Genomic DNA, 23,919 nt, shown 5'->3' on the forward strand with positions numbered 1-23,919 from the left:
GATCTTTCTTCCTGGAGGCAGCAGGACATACCATAGCCTTCATTTTGGTATTTTCTGGAAGTTAATGACCATTCACTTCATCCAGGGTTGTAAAGATGACTCAGGTTTTCCCGTAGCGCTAGTCACCAGGGGGTTTAATGTGGAAGAAAAATCTCTCTGGCGTGGACTGTAATATGCTAACATGGAACAGCAGTTGACTGCTCAAAAGGGCTTAATGATTTTAGCAGTCCTATGCAGGTGACTGTGCAGATACGCTCACGGCATGCTCTGCCATCCTACTTCCCTGACGGCCTGGTCACAGTCTTGGTCAGGCTGTGCCATGGCGCCCTTCCAGCCCAAATGTCTCAGCTTCGTCTTGAGCATGCCCCAGACTGAGGAGCCTGCACCTATGCCCTGAATGTATTCAAGGGATCAAAGAGCAAGAGGTAAGGTGACATTTGGCTCCCAGTGCTTTATAATGGAGGAATTAGGGTTGTCCTGGAGAAGGAAAATAGGCTGGAAAAGGCAAGAGGTCCTACTGGCTGTATCACAGTGGTTCCTTAAGTTCTTTCAGTTTTTCTATCTGTAAAAAAGGTTCCATAATACTTAACCACTTATTTCAAGTCAGCGTTGCAAAGATTAACTGGTGTCTGCACAAAGCCCTAGACACATCAACATTGATACCAACCATCCACATATTTTACTAAATTAATTGCTTTGTACCCTGCTAGATTATTATCTGACATGACATGAAGATACTGCTTAGCAGGGCTGCATGTTCCAGAGCTGTGGTAATAAGCTACACAGTATAGCACAATGGAAATTCATTCACATGATCTCTGATTATGGATAATTATTACCCTCCCCAGCATACAGAGTCACCAAGAGGTGAAGATTGCATTCAGAAGGGCAGGGACCTAGCAGTTCCATTGATTTAAAAAACAAACAGACAAACAGACAAACAAACAAACAAAAAATCCCACAGATAAATTATGCAGCTTTAGGCACATAATTAACACAGTATCACATTAACTTGACTAATATGTCAACATCAGGCACTGGACAAAATCTTCTCCACTCTCTTGCTCAGTCCACCAGATGCATTTTGAGAGCTATTGATAAATACAAAGTATTAAGACAAGCTACTGCTCTTCCCCATCTCTAGAGCAAACATGCTCAGAAACTTCATGCTTTTTATTTTGCTTTTCAGGGAATATAACTGCCCCAATCATACCACACCAATATCTGACATCTTGTTGCCTGAATAGAGTATCATAGCACAGAAACACCTTTACAACATAAACAGCTATTGGTAAAACATTGTGTTTTGTTACAAGGGATATTTGGTAAATGTATACATACATAAGCACACAGCTGGCTTCATAAAAGATGTAAGCATTAAAACAAATAAAAAGATACATTGGAGTTTTATTTTTAGCATTTGGTTTCAAATGTCATTTGATTCTCTTTCCCTTTAAATAATTTCAGTTACAAATGGAATATACCAGTGAAATGGAGACATGGGAATTCAACAAATTATAATCTCTACAACGCATCAGATTCTGCAGGTAAACTTCCCCTTCTTTTTTAAGAGTAATGGATGGATAAAGCTTTTTAATGTCCTTAACAATAAATAAAACACGGAATTAACTTTCATGCTTTTCAGTTTTCAGATCTGGGAACCAGCACACAGCTTGGTTGTGCTGAAGTTAACAGTCATTTCTGCAATAAGATGATTATTTCCCCTATACATACATTGTGCCAATTTAGGCCCAATCCAGTAAAGTGCTTAAGCATGTGTTTAAATCCAGTCCTATTCGAGGAAGCATCGAAACATACTCTTAACTATGATGTACTAAAATCAATGGGACTTAGATATGCCCTTTGTTGAGTCTAAGAAAAGAGGTGAAGTGGGAGTCTGATGAACCCATCTGCAGCTTAGTAAATTGGCAAGTTTACTTTAACTGAGTTCAGTTAAAGAAAAAGAGCTGCAAAGGATTGAACACATTTTCTAATGCTGATTTCAGGAATTCCATTATGCAGTCAAATCTGAATTTCTCATTCTACAACTCTAGTGGCCAAAAATGGGGAAAAAATGGGAAAAGAAAGAAAAATAATTACTGACTTTTCTAATTTTTAAATTTCATCACGTTGGCATTTCAGAAATACCACAATCAGCTCTTCTTTTCTTGTACTTGCTTGAATGTTACCTATTTAAAATTTAATTTGTCTTTTGTTCTGCTTTTTGGTTTTTTAACCTGCTTGCTTTTAGTATCCAGGCAAAAGCAAACAAAAAAGTCTTATGTCATGATACAAGTCAGAGGTTAACACAAAGAAATTTTCCTTCTCTAACTTCCACAATGCATTATGGTGGGCTGTAAGGGGCTATTAACTTGACAAAGCCTGCAAAGGCATGATTAGGTGCTTCTTTCTACATCCCTAAAAATCTTGGCTAGTAGGGCAAACAGCAACTGTAGGGGAAAATTGCCTTTTGAAGTACCTTGTATGGGTCATCCAAACAGAAAAGTGCTTTTAGCTCCAGCTACCCTCAAAACACAGATTGAAGACCACTGCTTTCAATGGGCAATAGAAAAACTTTCATAACTAGCAGCACCAACTGGACCAGGCCAAACTTCTGGGAAAGGAACATTTTTCAAGGACTCATTTTAAATAGGAAATTCCTTAAACATGAGTGCTTGAGTAAAGTCATAGCCTATTTTGTAATTCCTTTACCTAGCTACAAAAATTGAATCAGAGAAGAGTACAGGGAAGAAAACCCTTGAAAAGTGAGTTGAAATAAACTGAAAAATGAAATGAATGAAGAATAAAATATGAGAACTTCAAAACTAATAGTAATCATGAGGATTAAAAACCTTTTAAAAGATATATTTGCAAGAACTGTTTCTTTGCATTTTTTTACTTTTTAGAGTTACACTAATTTTCACCATCCTCTCCCTAATCACAATGTTCTCCTTTTTAAATTTAACAAACTAGCTGGCCCAAGTAATTACCACAATTCACTATTCTAAGACAAGTGCTGGCATTTGTTAAAGTAATATAATAACTCATCTTTACTCACAGCCATTTAAAAAAAATGAAATAAATTAAATTATTTTTATATTCATTAAAACCAAATATTAATCAAGGAATCTCCAGTGAGTTCTGTGTCTTATTTATAAGATGCACAAATTCTTTGTTTGTTTTGCAGGAATTCCAATACAATTGCCTTCTAATACTTTTGCGAACATTAATCCAGATCACATTGGATTCTATCGAGTGAATTACGATAGTCAAAACTGGGACAGGTTAAGCACTCTTCTGGTCAGCAACCACACAGTGAGTTAACATTAACCTGTCTCTTATAGGTCTCTTATAGAGGTCTTTAGAGGCTGTTTTTTCTGCAAATAATCTGTATATTCTTGATCACTCTTTTCCTCTTTTCACACAGGATTTTTCAGCTGCTGACCGTGCAGGGATTTTGGATGATGCTTTTTCTTTAGCAAGGTACACTAATTCCCTGCAGAGACTTCAACACAAGTTTTTCACTTTCTATTGCCTATTAATTAGAATTAACTCCGGTGGTTGAAAGAAAATTTCTGAATTGGTTACAAGTCTTAATTGTTTATTGGCTTATTTTGTCCTCCAAAAGGGGAAAATTCAAGTATGTATTGGCAACTTGCAGTACCAATGCAGTCAAGAGAAATGCTCCACTTCAGCTCAGTGGCAGTAAAAAAGAGGGCTTTAATTGCACAGGTCTTAGAAAGCGGTGCTTTTGCCAAGTAAGTAACAATAATAGAAGCACTCCAGAAGAAATTAGGTGTCCAGAAAATCAGAGGCATGCCTACAATGCATAGCATGGCATTAGGAAGTTACCACCTCAGCTATCTTGTTTAGAAACTTGCTTGGAAACGTCTAGCTCTTGTACCCAGCCATGCTGACGCAGATAAACTTTATGCGACCTTCTGTGACAGCCTGTAAGTCTGAACCTTCTCAGCCTTTCAGGATGTTTCCAGAGTTAGCAATTCCTTTTTGTGTGACAGAAGTTAATGTAGCCAGTTGAGGGCTACCCACTTCTGGGCACACTGGGCTGCTGTACAATGTGATCAGCCTCCTCACGGCAGTGAGAGCTCTTGCGGTTAGGCATTGACCCACAGTGATCCTCAGTGGTCTCTTTGGAAAACACCTTCCCAAGTTACATTCCAGACTATTTTCCTACTCCCAAAATTTATTATTTCAGACCTTCTAAAGTAAATAGTGTTCTAATATCTTTAAAGAAGCAAGTTCTTCAAATTCATTAAAATAAAATAAGTTATGTTTTCTCCCCACAGACCTGGACTCGTGAATTACTCTGTTCCCCTGGACCTCACAAAATACCTAAGAAATGAAACAGACTATTTACCTTGGCATAGAGTTATATCATCTGTAACGGACCTCGCAAACATGCTTGAAGACGATACAAATCTCTATCCCCAGTTTCAGGTGATGAAGCAAAAAAAAGCCATTTCTGCCTGGGACCACTGGATCTGACAGTTTAGGATCTGTAGCAGCAATAATATTGAAGTTCAAATGATTTTCGGTGTTGCTGAGCTATCAGTATTTACTTTTTGTTACTGTACTCTTAAAAAAAGTGCTGAAAACTGCTTAGTACTGATCTCTCTCAATTCAGGGCTATGCACTTGGAGGAAAGAAATTATGCCTAATTATTCTTATAATCCATCACCATAAGCCACAGCGCAGACATTTGTTAGTCAAGGCTGTTCTGCATCCAATAAAGAAATATGTATAGGGCAGCAAAATCTCTGACACCTGTCCTCAGCACAAAGGATGGCTATATCTCAATGTGGCACTGAGTAGGTTTGTTAGTTGACCTAACATGCTGAACATGATTTAACGGTCACTAAAATAAGCATGTCCTGAACTCAGCATTATCGCTGGAAAACAGTTGTGGCAGTGTGTCCTTGCTGTACCCTAACCTTCATTTGGGAGCACAGACAAGGATGGAGAGAAGCAGGTTGCCTTTGTCCTATCTGCACGTCAGTATTGCAAGGATTGAGAGTTGCTGTCGTGATCTGGAAAGATTGCACTTGTGCACGTTTGTGTTACTTTTTGTTTAAGAGATTCTAGTTCTGGGGAAAATGAAGGAGAATAAACTGTGAACACAAATATATTATTATTTAATGAAATCTGCACAAGTAACCAGCCCCCTTTTTCTACCTCAGGAATATTTTCGCTCCCTGGTAAAACCCATTGTGGATCAACTGCACTGGGATGATTCTGGAAGCCATTTGGAGAGGTTGAACAATTTTTTTTTCCTTCTCATACTACATAAAAATTCAAAGAGTCCTAAGCAGTAGGAAAATACCTCTCTCTCCCTCTCTTTTAAAGGCTTCTTCGTGCGTCTGTTCTAGACTTTGCCTGCAGTATGGATGACACAGAATCTTTGAACAATGCTTCTCAACTATTTGAGCAATGGCTACAAGGAAAAACGTGAGTGCTCATGGCTTTCATGGCTGGTGAAGAACACAGCATGTGACTTGGTCACAGATCTCAAGCAAGAAAGGGGGAAGAATATTCAAGTACTGTTTCTTTATTTTAGTGTTCCTGCAAATCTCCGACTCCTGGTGTATCGCTATGGAATGCAGAACTCAGGCAATGAGTCATCGTGGAATTACATGTTCGAGAAATACCAAGAAACTTCATTAGCGCAAGAAAAAGAAAAGCTGCTGTATGGCCTGGCATCAGTGAAGAACATCACCCTTTTGGACAGGTGGTTTAAACACACAAAGATTTTTCTTTCCCTACGGAAGCAACTGGCCACCATTTACTCATTCCCCTCTCCTCTCTCCTATGCTGTCATTTTTGTCAGATTACAGCATCAGTAATGCAACACATTTTCAAGACCAGTTATCTAACACCCCCCTCTGAGATTGCACTATAGTAGAAAAAAAGCCTTGTTCCTTTAGTGGAAAGATATTGAACACACGATAATTTCTGCACACAATCAACAGCCTTCAGATCTTCCAACAGTGCCCTCACCCTGTGTAATTTTAGCTGCCTAATAGTTAAGCATCAGGAGAAAATTAATCGCCTGTTTCCTCTATAATCAGTGAAGGGAGGCAGGACCTCCAGAGCACTGTTTATCCCAGACTAGGAAAGGGACTTAAAATCAATGGGAAGAATTGCTTTTAGGTGTTGCCAGTCATCCTCCACTGGCTAGAGAGGGAGTTTACTTAGACTAGATGTCTACCTTCCAAGTAGCCAAAATTAGGCAAACAACCTTGAACAATCGTTACTAACAGTCCTATGAAGGCATTTGTGTGAAGTTGCAATGCTCCCTGAAGTGCTGTGCAGAGGTACTTGAGCTAGAACCAGAAATGATGTATTCATGCCACCATGGCAGTGATGGGGAGTCTGGATACTGCTCCAGGCTGGTCCAGCTGTCAAACTGGGTGAGCATCTCCCCAGGCTGCTGCTCTGCATAGACACACCAGCTTCTTTAAACTTATCTTTGCATGTAGTTGTATGATGCAGCAGAGATGCAGGCCAACATCTTCACTAGGGCTGTTCACCACTTTGTTGGAGCCCTATCTAAATATCATAAGATGGAGCAGTCTCTGCCTGGAAGAGTTCCGAGTTTAAACAAGATGAAACAAGGAAGTATAAGAGGTTCAGGAAGACTAAATACAAGAGTTAGAGTAATTAAAATAGTGGTAGGAGGCAGCTGTATTCCTAAATTCTTGTGACCACAACAGCCATAATCTAAAGCCATTCAATAACTAATCACGGACATGATTAAGACATTAATTAATTAGCTAGATCAGGCTATATTTGCAGAAAATAAAAAATTCCCCCTAAAGCAGGGAGAACTTGTCTCTTAATTTACAATTAAAATAACAAGGAAGGGGAAAAGTGCAAACATGGAGAAAAATTGCCCCTTGCATACAGGAGAAAAGACGACAATCCCAGCACACAACAGTTTAAGGGTGTTCTTCTGCAGCTGCTGCTGTGAAGCCATGACCACACTATTCATCTCCCTGCAACTGTGCGTGCTGAGGGATCCCTCCACTCTTGTCAGTCAAAATCATTTTTGCTGTAACTGGAAGTATAACTGCAGCACTTGCAGGCATGCTATGCCCAAATGAATTTTAATTTTGTGTGGATAAGAGTTTCAGAACAAACAGCACCGATTTCAGTGTGAGCAAGTCACCTGCGTATGTACTCATGGTCCCTTAAAAGATCTTTATAGCCTGGACTACTACTTTTTGGGTGCTTGGCTACCCAAACAGGCTGGACTACTGACTGATCCAATCTTGTTTCCACTACTTGATTAAAATATAGGAATAATAATGGATTTTTGCTATTTTCAAGTAATTTAGAGACATAAACCCTACTTACTTTCTAAAGAGATCCCTAGGTGCTTAGATTTCTTTCAATATAATTATCTCTTGACACAGTTATTAACAGATACTTATGTTTTAGATCAGTGTGCTTCACCCTTAAAATGCTGCAGACAAAAATAATATTCCTGCTTGGAGATGGGCTGTAGACTGTGATGGTAGATACTTAAGAAATATAAACATTAGCATTGTATTATTTCTCATCATCATCAGTTAAGTCTGCACTGAAAAGGTTAACTTATTATTTGCTTTCCACGATATTTCATTAAAGGCTCCCATTGATTCTTATGGCATTACCCTTAGGTATCTGAAATATATTTACAACACCAGCTTCATCAAAACCCAAGATGTGTTCACAGTCCTGAGATACATCTCGTATAACACCTATGGGAAAACAATGACCTGGGACTGGATACGACTTAACTGGCAGTACTTAGTTGACAGGTATGCTAATGAACTCATCGGAAACTTTAGGTCTACATCCATCTGTATATTTTGTTATATGACATGCTTTTCTATATTTTCACTACACAGGTATAATCACTGGCCTTAGTATAATGAAAACTGAAAGTGTATTCAACGCAATTATAAATATCTGCTGTCAAAAAGGACTTTGCTGCTAACTTGAAAACCATTCTTTCCCTAAATGATTGCTACCAATCAATGGCAATTAAAAAGTATAGAAAGTTCTACCAAGGCCATAGAAATGTGGTTATTGCATGGAAATTAGTCAGTCATGTCTCCACTCTTTCTATTAATTTCATAAGAAGACTGTATAGAAATTTTTTTAAATTTCTTCAGTAGTAATAGCAAGCAGCAGACACACAGACAAATAGTGGAAGTAATAGCAAACCTTTTAGATTTGCTCTTCCCTATTTGAGTGACTTTTCTCTCCTTCCTTCTCCTTTCTATGTGCTTGGTGAGGGCATAGAAGCAAAGCACACACGCAAGCCTAGAACTGTGAACTGGACAACATTTGTATTGTTGAGCAGCAATACACCTAATTTCCAGCATGAGACAATAAGTCATTAATTTAAAAAAAATATCCTAGAAGAGATCACTCCATTAGTGAACATATTTGAGAATAGCACCAATATTATATAGGAGTAGTATTTTTCAAGTATTTCCAAAAATGATTAAATCTGAGTGTGTGTTTTATTGTAGCACAGTTAGACGTTTAAGCTTCAGATAATTACTTGTACCTTTTCTTTTTTTATGGATTTGCATCAAATATAATTTATTAAATTATTTTTCTAGGTTCACTATCAATGACAGAAACCTTGGTCGAATAGTAACTATTACTCAAAACTTCAACACTGAGCTCCAGCTTTGGCAGGTATGGCGACAGCACTCGGTATATTGACTTGGGTTTAAGTGAATATATTTAACAATCTACTGGCCAGGAAACTTGGCTTTTTATCCACTAAATGTGTAAAGCAGTATGAGTTACTGTAAAACTATCCCAGCGACACTAGCCTGAGCTTAAGTATCTCTCCCAGCCAAAACTGCCCTTGACCAGGTCCCTGTAAAAAGCCATTTGCCCAATAGCAGCGTTATTTGCTTCATGTCAATTCCTTTTCTCTCTCTTTTCCAGATGGAAAATTTCTTTGAGAAATATCCTAATGCTGGGGCAGGAGAATTGCCCAGGAGTCAGTCAATTGAGCAGGTGAAGAACAACATTGAATGGCTAAAACTAAACAAGGAGGAAATACGAATATGGCTAGAACAGACACGCACTTAAAGTCTTACTTTGTTAAGTAAGTTAAGTGCACTCATTCTGTGCACTCAGATCCTCAGAGGGATTTAGCAATGTGGATTTCTCACCTAGGTACCTTAGAGGACCAAGGCCTTATATTTTTTCTACACTCAGGAGACCACTGCCAGAGCAATGTTTGTGTAGTTGCTGATCCCAGATCCTGCCAGCACTTGTGTGCAGGAATAGCTTTATGTTTTGAGAGATGAATTTGCCTGAACAAACAGGACAAATGTTTAAAGTTACTCAAGGAAGAAGTGATGGCAGAACTGGGGTCCTCACTGATCCAGCTGGTCTTACTCCTTCCACATACCACTCTGAAAAGCTACTTCTTGGTTCACACAGAAGTATATCTACTACACTCAGGGATTCCTTTCCAAGTGCACCTCAAAGGAGCTTTCTCCTGAAGGAAAGGGAATTAAGCAGTAATTGTAACATTGTCTGAAAATTGTCCCCTATATTTATAGCTGTAAAAATTCTACATTTGGGATTTAGCTTTGCATTCTGATACTACAGAAAGGCCAGTTAAGCTTCCCTCTCCATTGATTTTTGAAGTTTAACTATCAGTACACAAGGGATCAATATTAATAGCTTCTTTTTCAATATTAGTTGGGATTCTGTAGCTTGGGGTAGGGGTTGTCTTGGGTTTTTTTGTCTTATTTTGAAATCTTCTCAGAAGAAGAACTTGTGGCAGCTGTTACTGCAAACAAGACATACGGTACCTACTGTCTCTTTTCTTAGGGAAAATTAAAATTAAAAAATCTACCTGGAAATCTCAGTCTCTTTCTAACAAAGCGGTAAAACTGCCTGCCATAAAGAAAAGCATCTGTTACATAGCCCAGCTATGCTATAGCTTCAGTGACTTTTGAGGGGGAAATATCTATTATCTCCTCTGAGAAAATACAAAAAAAAAAGGCAAATTCAGGCAGAGGGGGCAGATGAATCCCACTGCTGCAACTACTGCAGTCTCCTGCAGAAGTACAGGCAGCAAAGAAACAACTCTCGGTCCCAAGTCCCTCTGTCACGATGATGCTCGAGAAGGCAGCGGGGCTGCTCCACCTGCCCCTTTCAAGCTGTGAGCTGGGGTGTCTGGGAGCTCCCAGGTTTCCATGTGCTGTGTCCTGCCATCGTACGGGCAGCAGACATGAGCATCAGCCCCATCCTCCTTGCTTTCTCCCTGGTCTCCTGAGTGGAAAGGTGCAGCGGAAGGGAACCAGGTAGAGCCAATCCCTGTCCGGATGCCCTGGGAGCAGGACCATGGAGCATCTTACAGTAGGTAGCCCTGAGAGAGATTAGGCGCGGCTGTCAGGAAACTCTGCAGCAGGATGGGAGGACAGAAGCATGGAAAGCACTTCTCTTCCCTTCATCCTGCAATGCTATTCAAAAGGAAAGCTAGAAATATTGAGGACATGCCTCTACTGTACAGAAATCTTGGGGTACAGGCTCTGCCTGCCTCTGGGCCTTGGTACGGCACAGAGGGCTCCAGAGAAGCTTACACAGTCCCAGATGGAAACGCTTTACCCTGCTCCCCCAGGAGATTCAAGGCTGGTATTGTTTTGGGCCTCTCCCTGGATACTCAAATAGCTGCGACAAGCCCAGACAAATCTGGTGGCCAAGTCAGTTGTCCTGTCAAAGGAAAATATCAGTCATTTGCCTCCTGCAAACAAAACATGACAGGATTTTGACTAACAGTGGTTACAACTTGCTACAGATACCAGCTGCTTTTTAAGGTAAAGAGGTGGCTAAGGGCCAGGCAATTTCTTCCAGTTTTTCTTGTTCAGATTCACACACAGAGGACAGTGAAAGCAAAGCTGCTGCCATAACCCAATCTACCAGCAGCTCAGCACACAGGGAGCAGGCTGTCCTTGGGCAGCTGCCTCCTCAGCAGGACAACTGTCAACTCACCTTCATGATTTTACAGTTTTGATGAGTGAATTGAAGGAGCAGAAGCCAAAAAACAGCTCTCTTGGTTTCAAGGTCATGCACTGGTTTGGTAGCACCACACTGTAATACTGACTATCAGCATGTTGTATCACTGTGACTATACAGGAGTATGATTGGCTCAGAAAAATTTTCTGTGCGCTGCTGGTGCTTTGTGTTTTAATTGAAAGTTTTTAACTGCAGCTGGCCATGTAACAATGCAACACCAATATAAAGATGTTCAAGCACATAGCTGAGTTGGTTTCCCTTTCAGAGAAGATTTAATGCAATTTGGCAGAAAAAAATGATCCTCTAACCATTCATAGGCTTCTGCCACAATTTGCTGTAGGAAGAAAAGGACAAGGTACCAGTACGATGGGAATGATACAAGATTAAGTAGTTACTTTAAGAGTTTTCTATCCTTTGCTACTTGTAGCCCCTACTACCTCTGAGTGGGAGCAGACTTGCCAACAGTGTTAGCTACAGTAGTAGGCTTTCAACAAGAAAAACGTAAGTAATGAAGATTTTTCTGTAGTGCTGGAAAGATATAGCAAAAAGAACCTTCATCCAAATCACACAGACATACCCTGTTCAAGACAAGGCACATATTGGCAGTATTGTGTATCGCTGTAGTAGAAAAAAAATTTAAAAAAAATGTCAATCGGAGAGAAACAACTGAAAAATACTGTGGAGGCAAAAAGAGAGCAAGAAGCCAAGGACAAGCCTGAACAACTACTGGGCTTGTGACCCTGAGTGAATGGAGGAGAGAAGGGGATTTAAAGTAGTGAACCAAGCAATTGCCTCCTGTCATTTGATTCTTGCTCTGTTCAGGAAGGGACCATGTGCAGATTTTGTGCCCAAGCCACACTGTATCAGACAGACATTTGGCCCATGTTTGGATACTTTTCATGTTACAGAAAGGTTAGCTGGATTTCTACACTGATCTTAAGTGGCTAGGTGAACATGGAAATAAATCCAAAAGCCCCAGAATAAGGCTGCTTTTATGGTAGGGTAAAGGTTCTGTCAATTTTAAATAAGGTTCTTTAGATTATGCAATGCTCTTGCTACCTTTAAATGGCTCATGGAGAATGTACTGTATGGCATGTGCCTCTTTCAGACTGTTTGTCCTAGACGGATAACAAATCTGGTACATGCTAAATCTTTCGGTCAAGAACTAGTGCATTTACAAATGGTCTGTGATAAGCTTAAGAATGCCAATTTGAAACTGAATCCAAAGAAATGTGAACTGTTTTAAAAAGAGATAATTTTCCCTCGGTCATTCGATCAGCGAGGAAGGAATTTCCACTGATAAAGCCAAGTGAGGGAGTGCAGAACCGGCTGGCCCCTTAGATCCTCACAGCTTTCTGAGGCTCTGCTATTCCTATTGTACCACAGCAAAAGCTATTGCATGCAGTGAGGTAGAGAAACGCTTTGAGTAATCGAAGTGTGATGTGGTGGAGTTAAAGAGGGGCCACTTGTGACTGTTGCAGTGTTGCCTTACACCAGCTCTGCAAATCCTTCTCATATCAGCCACAGCTGTGCGTTCTGTGGAGCCTGAGCCCATGGGCCCCAGGAGGCTGTAAACCTGATAGGCGCATGAAAATGCTTTATCTTGATGATTCAGGTAAAGAAACAACTGAAAACATTGTATTACTGCACAGAGCAAAAAATGAATAGCACCAATGCAAATACCAAGGCGTCTACAACTCCCCAATTGAGTCGGTTTCTAAAACAGCAGTTAAGATCACTATAAAGCACACAGACATAAAAAAGTACCACATACATACGGTATGTTTTACTGTTGAAATAGGACATGATTAGGAAGTATCCCTCCAGTCTTCCCAGAATGAAGTGCCATTTCTTGGTTACCATCATTTTGGGTGATGGCATTGTCCAGCAGCTTTTGGGACTCAAGGTGAAAGGGAAAACGTTAGCTTATGATGGGCGCAGGAAAAACTAGCTAAACAGTCAGAAGGATAGGATCTCATCCCATTGCTATCAGCAGCAATACTGTACTGCCAGATTAAAACTCCATCTTGTGTTATATGTATCCAATTATGAAAGTTAGTCAAACAAGGCTGTGTTTGCTTTCCCAAATGTGTAGCAGAAGCCAGTTGATCTGGAGATAATCCAACTTCACATCCACACCTATGGTAGCTGAATGTATGCCTGTACATGGAAAACTGGTACAGAAAGATATAGCTATATGAGACTAAGGAAATGTTCTCCAGCTCACAGGAACTATAGTGGATCATATGGCTGCCCAGATATCTGAACTTTTCCAAGATGGCTTCAGAAAAAAACACAATTTTTTTATAAAAGCATCTGAAATGCATTTGGTTCAGATAAGTCTGAGAGTTTCTGCCTTCCCAGTGTATATTCTAAAGAGTTGTGAGGAAAGAGCAAATCCTGAAAAACCTATCTATGACATAGTATCTGAGAGACACCATTCTTGAGTAGCACTCACTAGTTGTTTCAGCAATCCCTCACCTGCAGAAAACCTTTCCATATCGACCCTCTCTTCTTCACAAATTGATGTCCAGAGATTGCTATCAAGCTGATACCTGCTTGCTGGTGGCTTAATGATGCTGAAGCAATGTGTATGGATGGTCTCAAGAACCAGGCCATCAGGGAAAGGAAGAGATCCAGGCATGAGAGAGGCCTGGAGCCTAACTCTTCAAAAGGAAGGCTGGGGATACAGGGTCATTAATCTTAGTAAGAATCAAAAGTTAGTTTGGAATAGATGAGGCAGTTATATATGTGATATCCACCATACAACTTTCATCCTTGCTTAAACCATTAATGTTAATTTGCCTTTGGAGATGGATGAAATGGCCAGGTGACCTCTAAATATCCTTTCCAGCACTTCTGAACTTTTAAAATTGTTTGCAGTGAACAAGAGACTGGTCACTGATATGATCTTTTCCAAGGAGTGCAAGGCCAAACACAGATCATGAGGTTCTGCAATTCCAGAGTTCCCATTCTGTATTGCCTACTGTCAAACGCAGGTCGGCAAAGACGCCTCTCCAACCAGGAACTACATACCACAGAGCTACAGAGCTCATACCTGTAGCAGGTCTGCAATTCGGGGGTATTTTTTATGTCTTTTGCAAAGAGGGAGCCTGAAACCAAACAACTGCAGGATGATCTCTGGAGGGTAGTCAACATAGCTATTATCGAGAGCAAAAGTTGCACAACATTATGGCAAAAAAGGTGTTAAGCCGTAGGTCAAGTTCTTATGAGCCAAAAGAGTTGCTGTCGCAGTCTAAGAAGCAGATTTTCCAGGTGTCTGGTGGGCAGCCAAAACCTGATTTGATTCATTTATTTTAGCAAATAGTCACTTTCAGCAAACTGAAATTACGGCCCACCCAGGTTTGTTAAGCAACTTCAGCTGGAGAAAACACTATGGACCTGAAATTACAAAATCACTGATGAAAAGTCATCACCCCCTTTTTCTTGGGCTGGAGCATTGGCAAAGGAAGCTAGCAGATTAATGCTCAGTTCTGTGTCCTCCACAGAAATGCATGTGAACTCTTCCACATGGCAGTATAGTGGGCCTGGTCTTCCGAATTCTCCCACGGCACTTAAATAATAGCCACGATCAAAAGCAAATTAGTAACTTTCTAGTTTGGTGCTTCATATGAGCACCTGACAACACAGGATTCCCGCTCCCTTATATTTTATTATTACTTTAAGTAAAGATAGATGTCTTCAATAGAGGCTGCTAATAAGCTCAGATCTGCATTAATAGGCCCTAAGTAATTAGAAATGTAGAGAGCATTGTTCCATAGTACAGTGGTTTAGGCAATAGCCTGAAAGGGCAGACATGTGGTTTAAAATTCTCTCCAGCAGAAACAATAATTCACAAAGTCTTCCACCTCCCGCATAAGGTCTCCAACCACTGCACATAAGGGGTGTTCCTCTTCTCCAGTGCTATTGTAAATGCAGCCCTTCTTTTACTTTACCACCTCAAGGACTCCAAACCAAAAGGCTCAGTCCTGTGAAAAGGAACATTTCTGTGTCAGGCGAGACAAGATTTCAGCTTTTCATTTCCTCAACAGAAAACAAAGCTTCATTCAAGCTGCACAGACTCACTCCCCTCCTCCCTAGTTCAGAAGAAAAACAAACAAACAAAAATGTGCTCCTGAAATAACACCACTGTTGGCTTCACATACGGGCTGTTGAGCTTGCCGGCCAGACTGCAACAGAGGAAAGACAAGCTCCAGGCACAAAAGTGAACCAGAGCAAACGAGGAGGTGAACCAGAGCAAACTACACCCTCAGGTATTGCCCTAGCCACAAAACAGAAGCACACAATTGTGCGATTTGAGAAAGGCTGATGCAAGCAGGGACTGGTTTTAATGAACATTGAGTCAGTCACCACATATTACAAAAACGGAACAGCCAGCAGAGCCAGCAAGGCGTAATTAGCATTGAAACAATTCAACCAAGGGGAAAGTCAGCTACGGCTAAGATCGGATTGCAGGAGGGGGAAATTGGGTGCGCTGCCAAACAGCGTGTCTCAGTTGGCACTAGAGTGGCCCAGTCAGAAAAGTCAGGGCTGGGACGAAGGGCGTTATTCATGCAAGCATGATGCTACGCTAACACGCCGATACGGCACCTGCTCTGCACCCCGGCCAGACTGCTCCCCGCGTCCCCTACTCATGTCTGCAGATGCACACCTAGAAGACAACAGAGCAGGGCAAGAAATGTTTGGCCATCTTTACATTTTGAAAGAATGGAGAACACCTCATTTGGCCAAAACAAACTGCTCATTCTGATCTAATGGATGGGTGGGTTTACTCAGGAAAAAGACATTTTTGGTGTACTTTCGCGGCTGTCCAAATGAACATGGAAACAATGTGCAGGACAGACGAACAGAGATGCAGTTAAGTTATCAAAGCAAAGTTGACGTGCGTGACCTGGTGACACAAACAGCCTGTGTTTTGTTTATTTAAATACACCTGGTTTAGATGTTAACAGTTCTGCACAAAATATTTAAGAGTTCTTTGCAAAATATTGAAGGGATTTTTATTATTTTAGCTGGGACTCCTTACACAGAAGATGAATGCAGCCTGTCAGAGACAAATCAGATGGGGAAGATTAAGGGCAGAAAACAGCAAGCATCAGAAAACATATTCATAAAGTATCATTAAGTTTTTACTATGGGAAATGTACTGCTCCAAAAAATATGTTAAAGTAAAACATAAATTTCCTACTATAATCAGGAGCTATTGCTCAAATACTTCTTAAAATGCACCTCAAAAATTTTGATCTATTTTCTGTGTGCACTAGAAAAAAAAAAGGGAATATTGGTGGTCTGGGAAATGCAGTTTGTCCATGTATTGCCTAATCTCACAGGGTTGTAATAGCTAGAATGATTTTATGGCTAAACGAATCGTTCAGCAGTGGAAACAAATAGGATAACCATGCAGATGCATCATGGTGATGAACTTTTTTTCCTCTTGTAAAAGAAAGGAAAAAAAAATCGCTTTAATGGGAGATGGAGGACATGCAGTGAAGTTTTTCCGTTTATATTTCTCCACAGTGTATTAAGAGCAGCCTCTAGTGACAGTTGGTTGCCATTACATTTAATTATACCGGCTTTAACACAGCCTGCGTGCTTACAGAAACACATCCTTAAGTATTTGTAATACATCTTAAAAAAATAAAAAAGTTGCCTTAGAGATCTTATGAACAGTACCAGTAATTAAGCACGCAGGTGCTTCTAAGTAACATCACATAAGACTACTTAACCTAGAATAAATGGCAATCATTAACGCTAAAATTTGTAGGCATGGGGGAAAAAAATAAAACAACCCATACAATAAGCTTCTATGTCACTTTTGAAGATTATATTTAACCATTTGAGGTATATGAAATTTCTGAAAATGCAAGTTATGTTTCAAAAAACAGTGGGCACTTCTATGAAGGACCAAGAAGCCAAACACTCAGAACTCGAGACTGTTGCAATGAGCTTGTACTCAGCAGGCACACTGGACTCTGGCATGATGGCTATTTTACCTCAAGCAGTGGTTTGCAACTTAAAAAAAAAAAAAAAATCCTAGCCAAAACAGGCATGTGTAATTTTCAGCAATCATAAATGCCCATAAACTCCCTTACACCATCCTGAGTCAGGTATTTACCTTTTTTTACCTATAGCAACTGAGGCACTAAAAAGAGATTACCTCTCCTTGCAAACTTCACTTTCTTTACAAACACACACACAAACTTGTGCTTTGAGGGATTGTGGAAACAAGCATCTGCCCGTGATCATGCCGGGTAACTTGCTGCACTCAGCAAAATGCTGAGAGGCCATGGCAGGACCCACACTGCAGTTGGGAAGGAGCTCTCGCTGCCAGAGGTGTAGCAGGGAATGGCAGGCCCCATGCTGCAGAGCTGCTTCCCCTCAGAGGCAGTGTGCCCCCAAGGCTTGACAGTAGCCGGCAACAAAGTCCTCAATGTTTCAAAAGGGCTTGTGTTTGGTTTTCTTAATCCATTGCTTTTGAAAGTCATATGTTCTTTTATTCCTCACTGAAAAGAAGTTAGGATATAATTGTTTAAGAAAACTTAGCATCTGCCTTTAAGGCATTACTTCATTTATAGAAGGCCGAATCATCCACCGCTGCCTATGGTGGCTGCTCTCCTGCACACACAGGTCTGCTCGGACCTCCAGAGAACTTCTCCAGCCAGTCAAGCTTTGCTTACAGAAAACGGACCCAGACTCATGGTCATGACTGTGTCTGTAGCCTCAGCGATTCAGTGATGCTTTCAAGGCATTAAAAAGGGAGGCTGGAGAGCAAGAAGCCAGGAAATGGTGGCCCAGGCTGGAGAGCAGCCAGGCATCAGGCACCAGTCCCCTCAGGACCAGGGGAGGGTGGCTGGCACAGGTGGTGCAGCCCCTCTCTGGCAGGCCGACCAGGAGGAGAAGCTGTCAGAGGGATGGACCTCCCTTGCACAGCTGATATTGCACAGACTATGGTGAACAAAGCCTTGTACCCAGCAGCGGGGCAGAGTTCACCCTGAGAGAAACAAAGGTTTGGAGCACGAGGTGCCTGTATTTCCAGAATGTCTCCTGCCTCCCCTCACGCCTACCTCATCCAGTGGGGTGGCCTTGCTCTTACACCATCTGAGGGGGCCAAGGCCTCTTCCATATACCCATCACACACCAGCTGAGCTGCTGTTTTTCTCCTTTAAAGTAAAAAGCCTCTTCCTGCGAGCACGGGTGGAGGCTTGGCCCTGCCGCTGGGCTCCAGGCAACAGCTGAGTTGGGCCCCTGTGGCATGGCAGCCTCCTGCAGCTGCACCACCGCAAGCACCCGGGGCAGCTCTGGCTTCACCTCACGCCAGCCATTGGGCAGTGAGGGCCCTACACAGCCCCCAAGGACATTGCTGCCCCAGCTCCCCTTGTGGGCTCTCTGCAGCGGGGTCACCCATGGCCGCTCTGCTTCCTCACCACAGCAGGGGATGGTGGCAGTGCTTGGGGATGAGCTCAGCCTGAGGGAGGGGATGGCCCCTGCCAGCACAACACCTCCCTGGCTGTCCTGAGGCCACCGTCGTGAGGGAGAAGGTGGGTGCCCACCGAGGGTTTGTGTCTTCTCCATGCAGCAGGCAAGAGAAAGAAATGCCCTGCTGCCATACTGTGTGGTCTGCAGTGCCCCGTCACCCCGCCTGAGGTCAGGCAACACCCAAACCTTCAGCAGGTCGAGTCCCCCACACCACTGGCAGGTGAGGGAGGGCAGGGGCGGGTGGCTGGGGCTGCTCTCATTACAGCCACTCATCAGACGCTAATCCAATCATCCTGCTAATGAAATCAGGCTGTGTTGCTAATGAAATCACCCTGGGGCAGCCAGCATCGCTTCACAGTGCTGCTGCTCTTGGTGTCAGGTTGGCCGTGCTGGTGGGTAGCCTCTGCCGAAAGCCCCCCAGACCCACTGCCGCTGGTGGGGACAGGCGGCAGGTCCACCGCCAGCCTCTCCAGCAGCACGGGCACAAACCCTCCGCCAGCAGCAGCCCCTGCCCAGCTGCCAGCAGAGAGCAGGATGGCTGATCATGAGACACCAATTACTGGTTTTCTGCTTCTCCACCAGCACGGTTTTTCTTGGGGAGCTGCCAGGAGGCTGCCCAGGCTGGACCTCCTTGAGCAATGGCCTCCCTGGGCGGTGTGGCCAGATGCAGTGACTGCGTAGCCAGCTTCAGGATAATGCTGCCGATGAGGAGCTCGCATGAATTAGCAGAGAAGTGTCCCAGCACCTGGTTCCTTGCCTCCCTGGGAGTTATTCCCAAGTGGTCCCAGAGAAGGTCTATTAATTAAAAAGAGAAAGGGCACCCATTTTTTTATGAAATGTTTTACTTCCAATACTACCATGCTGACATGATAGAAGGTGCTGAAAAGAATGCTAATACTGTTCCTTTTTAATGTGTTTTTGCTCAGGAGCCTTTTAAAGATGCCACAAAATATACCATATTAATATTTTTTTTACTTTAAAAGCCCCTGGACATAGGGAAGCACCCTGAAGCATCCAGCTCATCCGGCTCATGTTTGGAATGAGGTCTACCTTTAATTGGACTTTTTTTCTTTCTTGGAGCTGAAAGAAATGAAGGAGACAGCGATAACAGTATTGTTTGTATGAAACCTATTCATAGCAAAGGCTTTAGCATTCTGCAAGCTAGCGTGCTTCTCCAAAGGTCTGCTAGTTAATTGGCGTGTTGTTTAAGGGAAGGTTTTAATGGTGTAGGAGGCATAAGCCTTTGTAAATAATATTATCTTAAATACAGAAGGCCTTATCATGCACTCCTTGGTCAGGCAAGTCTCCTCGAGATCATCTGGGGTTTTGTCTGAGTAAGGAGTGCAGAATCAAATCCATAATGAGCCAACCACTTAATCGAGTGGTACAGAAAAATACATTCAAGCAGGTTTCAGTCACATCTGCTCAACATCAGTACTGCTGCGATCTCACTAGAGGGAGCAATTTATTTTGAAATATTAGTCAATATTAGCTCAGCGCTTAGTTGGGCCACCAGTGGGTCAAAATTAAGAAGACTTTTATGAAACATACACAGTTTAAGATAAAAAGACAAACAAGAGGAATGGAGAAATGAAAATACAGCACTAGTTAAAAATCCTAACTTCTGAAACAATGAATTGTAAACAGAAAAAAGAATCTGTGACATATGGAGATGATTTTTGATTTTTTTCCTGCTAAAACACCTACAGTAGAGGTTTTGTCCCTGTTTCCAGTAGAGATTCCTGTTTTCTGGAATTAAGGATAATTTTGTTTGGCCCGTGATTTGAAGTTTTGCTTTTATTTTAAACATGGATAGAGCTATTCTCTTTTTTATCATAGGCTGTAAAAGGAAATAAATTCCCAAATGCATCGAGATTCTTAGAAGTATTGCTAGCAGTCAGACTCTGTCAACATTTCCATCTTAAATCATTATTTAATGTTGAGTCATAAACACCTTTCTGTAAACATTTATTTAGTCCCTGACAAGGTCTCCCCTCTAAAGGGCTGGGGGGTGGTGTTGCTCAAAAAAACCAGGGATTTAAAATATTTTTAATGATATCTTTAAAAGCTGTGTTCTAAATCTGTAATGTTTCAATACTGTCCTTATTCAAAGTCTATATCGGGGTAAGTTTGTTCTGGATTTGTATAGTGCCTGGCACAGTAAGGTTCTCAGAGACCCAAGGCACTGCAGCGAAAGCAAATAATACAGATTTAATACTGACTGTGTTTATGCAGTCTGACCCTGAGTACCGCTTAGCTCCTGGGTCCTGCTGTCTGCCTCAGCTACGTCTTGACTCTGTGTTGGGATGATGCGGTCGCTCTGCTTTGCCCCCTGCCCGGTCTGGAGGGAGGAAAGGGGGTCTGTGAGCTAGGAGGGAACCGGAGAGACCTCCACGAGGTGAGGTAATACAGAACATCCCTGTCCCACAGGCGAGACACAGCCACCAGGAATTAATCCCTCCTCACAAAGCTGAAATGATCAGCTTTGTGCATCTATGTGAGCGCAGAAGCTAGCTCTTTGTTTCATGTGCTCAGCAGAGAGTCGCTGGATGCAAAATGACCAAGTCTGTTTGCTCTGGTGTGTTTTGGATACAGCCTTTAAAAGCTCTAAACCTGCCATCTGGTCCGTTAAAGAGGAGCCATTTCTCTATGGAGCACCAACTGTGTGATATAATTTGCAGGACGGGAGCTGAAAAGGTCTCCATGTTGGTAAGCAAGATAACATCACTACCCCCCACGATATGCATTAGACTGAAGTTGTCATTATTAGCAGAAATTATCAACATCACAGTTATGTTTGGTGATGATGATGGCTCTATGCTTTATACAAAACAAAAATCAGTTTTTACTTTCCAGATCTGACGTACACAGAGAACAGCTTCCTCCCATATCCTCGCTGCATTTCAGGAGGCTGGGTGGAGGTATGTGCTCTGCTCTACCCCAGGCTCCGGCTGCGTGCTGGTACAGAGAGCACGATGTTATGCTTAAGGAAGCTGTGCTTGCAGTATAGCAGGATCCGCCTGGATCTAAGTGCCATTTATCACAGGGTAAGAAACTGAAACAGAGCCCAAGGAAGGGAAGAGGAAAAGAAGGGCCATGCAATCTTGATCTCCATCATGGCCTGTTATACTGCCACTGACATTTTACTGTCAAGAAAATAAAATCTCAATTTTCACTGGAAGATTTTAAAAGAATGGCAAGTGCAAGTGAGTGCAGATTTAAGGCTACCCTCAAATGTGACTGAATAGCGGGAGAAAATAACATTTTGTAGTTTTAATCTCTACTAATCCACCAGGTTTTTTTTATTTTCGGTTCCAGACTGAGATTTTCTGGTAATACTTCATACAAAAAAATCAGGTCCTGGTTTATTCTATTTGCTTTACTCTACAGGTGAATGGAGATTTAGTAGATGTGGCATCAGGCAAGGAGGAAGCGAAATCTGACAGACAGAATGTAACTAATAACCAGTTCATACAGAAAGTCTTTTTGTTAACACTGAGGTAACTCCTTTGCTGAGCAAGCAGGGAAAAATCTGTTCGGTTCTTTCAGCAAAGTACTGAAGTATAAGCCTAACTTTAACTATGTGAATAATGTCGCTGCCTGGTTCATATACTTATACCCAGTGTTGGAAGTTTTAAAATATTTTTATTTTAATTTAATTGCTGAGGGATCTCCCACTGCTTTGAGAAAATTTCCAGAAAGAAAAATTCTGAATGCTAGAGGAGATTTGAAAAATTAAACGACCATGGGTACAAATTGCCTTCAGGTGCCTCCCCTCCAGTTTATGATCATTTCTGGTGACACCTGCTGCCATGTATATATATATTTCTATTCTCTTAGAGTTATTGCAGCACCTCTTTTTATTGCATTAGGTCAAATAGTAATGATGTAACCAAATGGTAGGTAGTATGCAGGAGACCATGTCGTATCTAAAAATTGCTTTAGCAGCTTATCTCAACTGAGGCAGCAGCAACAGCCTGGATCCTGAATTGTTTGATACCTATTAGTGAAAATCCTGACTGGCCTAAAACCCAATCTGAACAAGTTATGTATGTAAAGTGCACATAATCCTTTAATATTTAATAAATCCATAATATTTAATTGTCCATCTCATAAGAAACTTCTTTATGGACCAAAGCTCCTTTGGATAGTGATGTTAACAGGACAAAGTTAGCCCTTAACATAACAAATTCATGATTTTATTTGTTTCCCATTAAAATGTGTTGCCAGTTTAATGGAGATTGAGATTCTTAGCGTGACAGACATTTTAGTAAAACTTCAGAGGGCTTTGTATTTCTGTTATTTTAAAATGCTTGGTATTACATGTAAAACAGAAAATGTTACATGTAAAAAAAAATACAGCTGTTGTATTTTTTACAATCCTAAACCTAAACACAAATTCCTTCTTTCTCCACATGTGGCTGGAGGAGGGGGGGGTTAAGCTTTTGCTTTCTCCAAACTACATATAATTCACACGACCAGAGCGCTGTACAAAATCCACAAAGGATCCAGTAATCAATTCTTTGGAGAAAGTGGGTTCATCTATTTTTGCTACAAGAAAAAGTTGTGCTTTGCAGAAAGCTCTTTGCTCTTTGCCATGCGAATTAGCAGCACACTGCTGTTAATCTAAGTGGATTAAAAAAGTGTAAAGACTCCTGGTCCATGAAAGCCTGCTCTATAGCTAGATTTTGTACAAGTATAACTGTGTTGGTTGTGCAGGAGACCTGGGAGGGGGAAGCATGAGGGGGGTCTTTTAACTGCATCTACAGCCTCTGGTATCAATTCACCTACAGTGGCAGGAAGGTGCTTGCAATTCATTCCTTTTCCTGGAGAGGAATAATAATATCGGTATGGGGTCTTTATATTGGTATAATGGCAGTCACGATGTGGGGGAGAGGGGAAAGGTTGTGCTGGTGCTCTTATGCCCGAGTGGTTGAAGCAACACGGCTTCTGTGTGCAGGCTCCGCTGAAATAATGCATTTCCCAAGAAAGACAACAGCGCCATTCTGCAGTTATAAAGCACTGGGCTTAAGAATTTTGCTTGTGAGCATATGTAGGAGCTTGGCATGCTGACTAGATAAATGTTTAAAAATAAGTCTAGTGCCCAAGCTGACAAGCTTGTGCCTTTTTGAGTATATTCATCTGAAGAAGAAAATGGATTTATCTGAAAGTCTGTTTCATTTGACTGAGTCTCTCATGAGGGATGTAACGCTTACTTGCCATTTTCCTTACTCACCTGAATACTTTTGGTATCTGGAGACAAAGAAGATAAAGAGGGTTGTACTCTATTAATCACCCTTCTCTTTGTTCTCAAGCTACCACTCTTCCTTCTATCCCTCCTCCAAATACACCTCCCTTGCCAAA

At 41.6% G+C, this 23,919-nt stretch overlaps 1 protein-coding gene across 1 annotated transcript in view; it reads left to right on the top strand.

The window, feature by feature from the left end:
- The window catches only part of ENPEP (glutamyl aminopeptidase), a 38,287-nt gene extending 28,387 nt beyond the window's left edge, over nucleotides 1-9,900 (top strand). The window contains exons 11-20 of the mRNA XM_054825257.1: nucleotides 1,468-1,547; nucleotides 3,188-3,315; nucleotides 3,428-3,483; nucleotides 4,308-4,458; nucleotides 5,199-5,272; nucleotides 5,365-5,466; nucleotides 5,576-5,746; nucleotides 7,680-7,820; nucleotides 8,634-8,712; nucleotides 8,971-9,900. Coding sequence (XP_054681232.1) covers nucleotides 1,468-1,547; nucleotides 3,188-3,315; nucleotides 3,428-3,483; nucleotides 4,308-4,458; nucleotides 5,199-5,272; nucleotides 5,365-5,466; nucleotides 5,576-5,746; nucleotides 7,680-7,820; nucleotides 8,634-8,712; nucleotides 8,971-9,117 — 1,129 coding nt within the window. The 3' untranslated portion in view covers nucleotides 9,118-9,900. The remainder of the gene's footprint in view (nucleotides 1-1,467; nucleotides 1,548-3,187; nucleotides 3,316-3,427; nucleotides 3,484-4,307; nucleotides 4,459-5,198; nucleotides 5,273-5,364; nucleotides 5,467-5,575; nucleotides 5,747-7,679; nucleotides 7,821-8,633; nucleotides 8,713-8,970) is intronic.
- Nucleotides 9,901-23,919: the final 14,019 nt, after the last annotated feature.

This window comes from Grus americana, chromosome 4 (genome assembly GCF_028858705.1).
Source record: "Grus americana isolate bGruAme1 chromosome 4, bGruAme1.mat, whole genome shotgun sequence".
NCBI lineage: Eukaryota > Metazoa > Chordata > Aves > Gruiformes > Gruidae > Grus > Grus americana.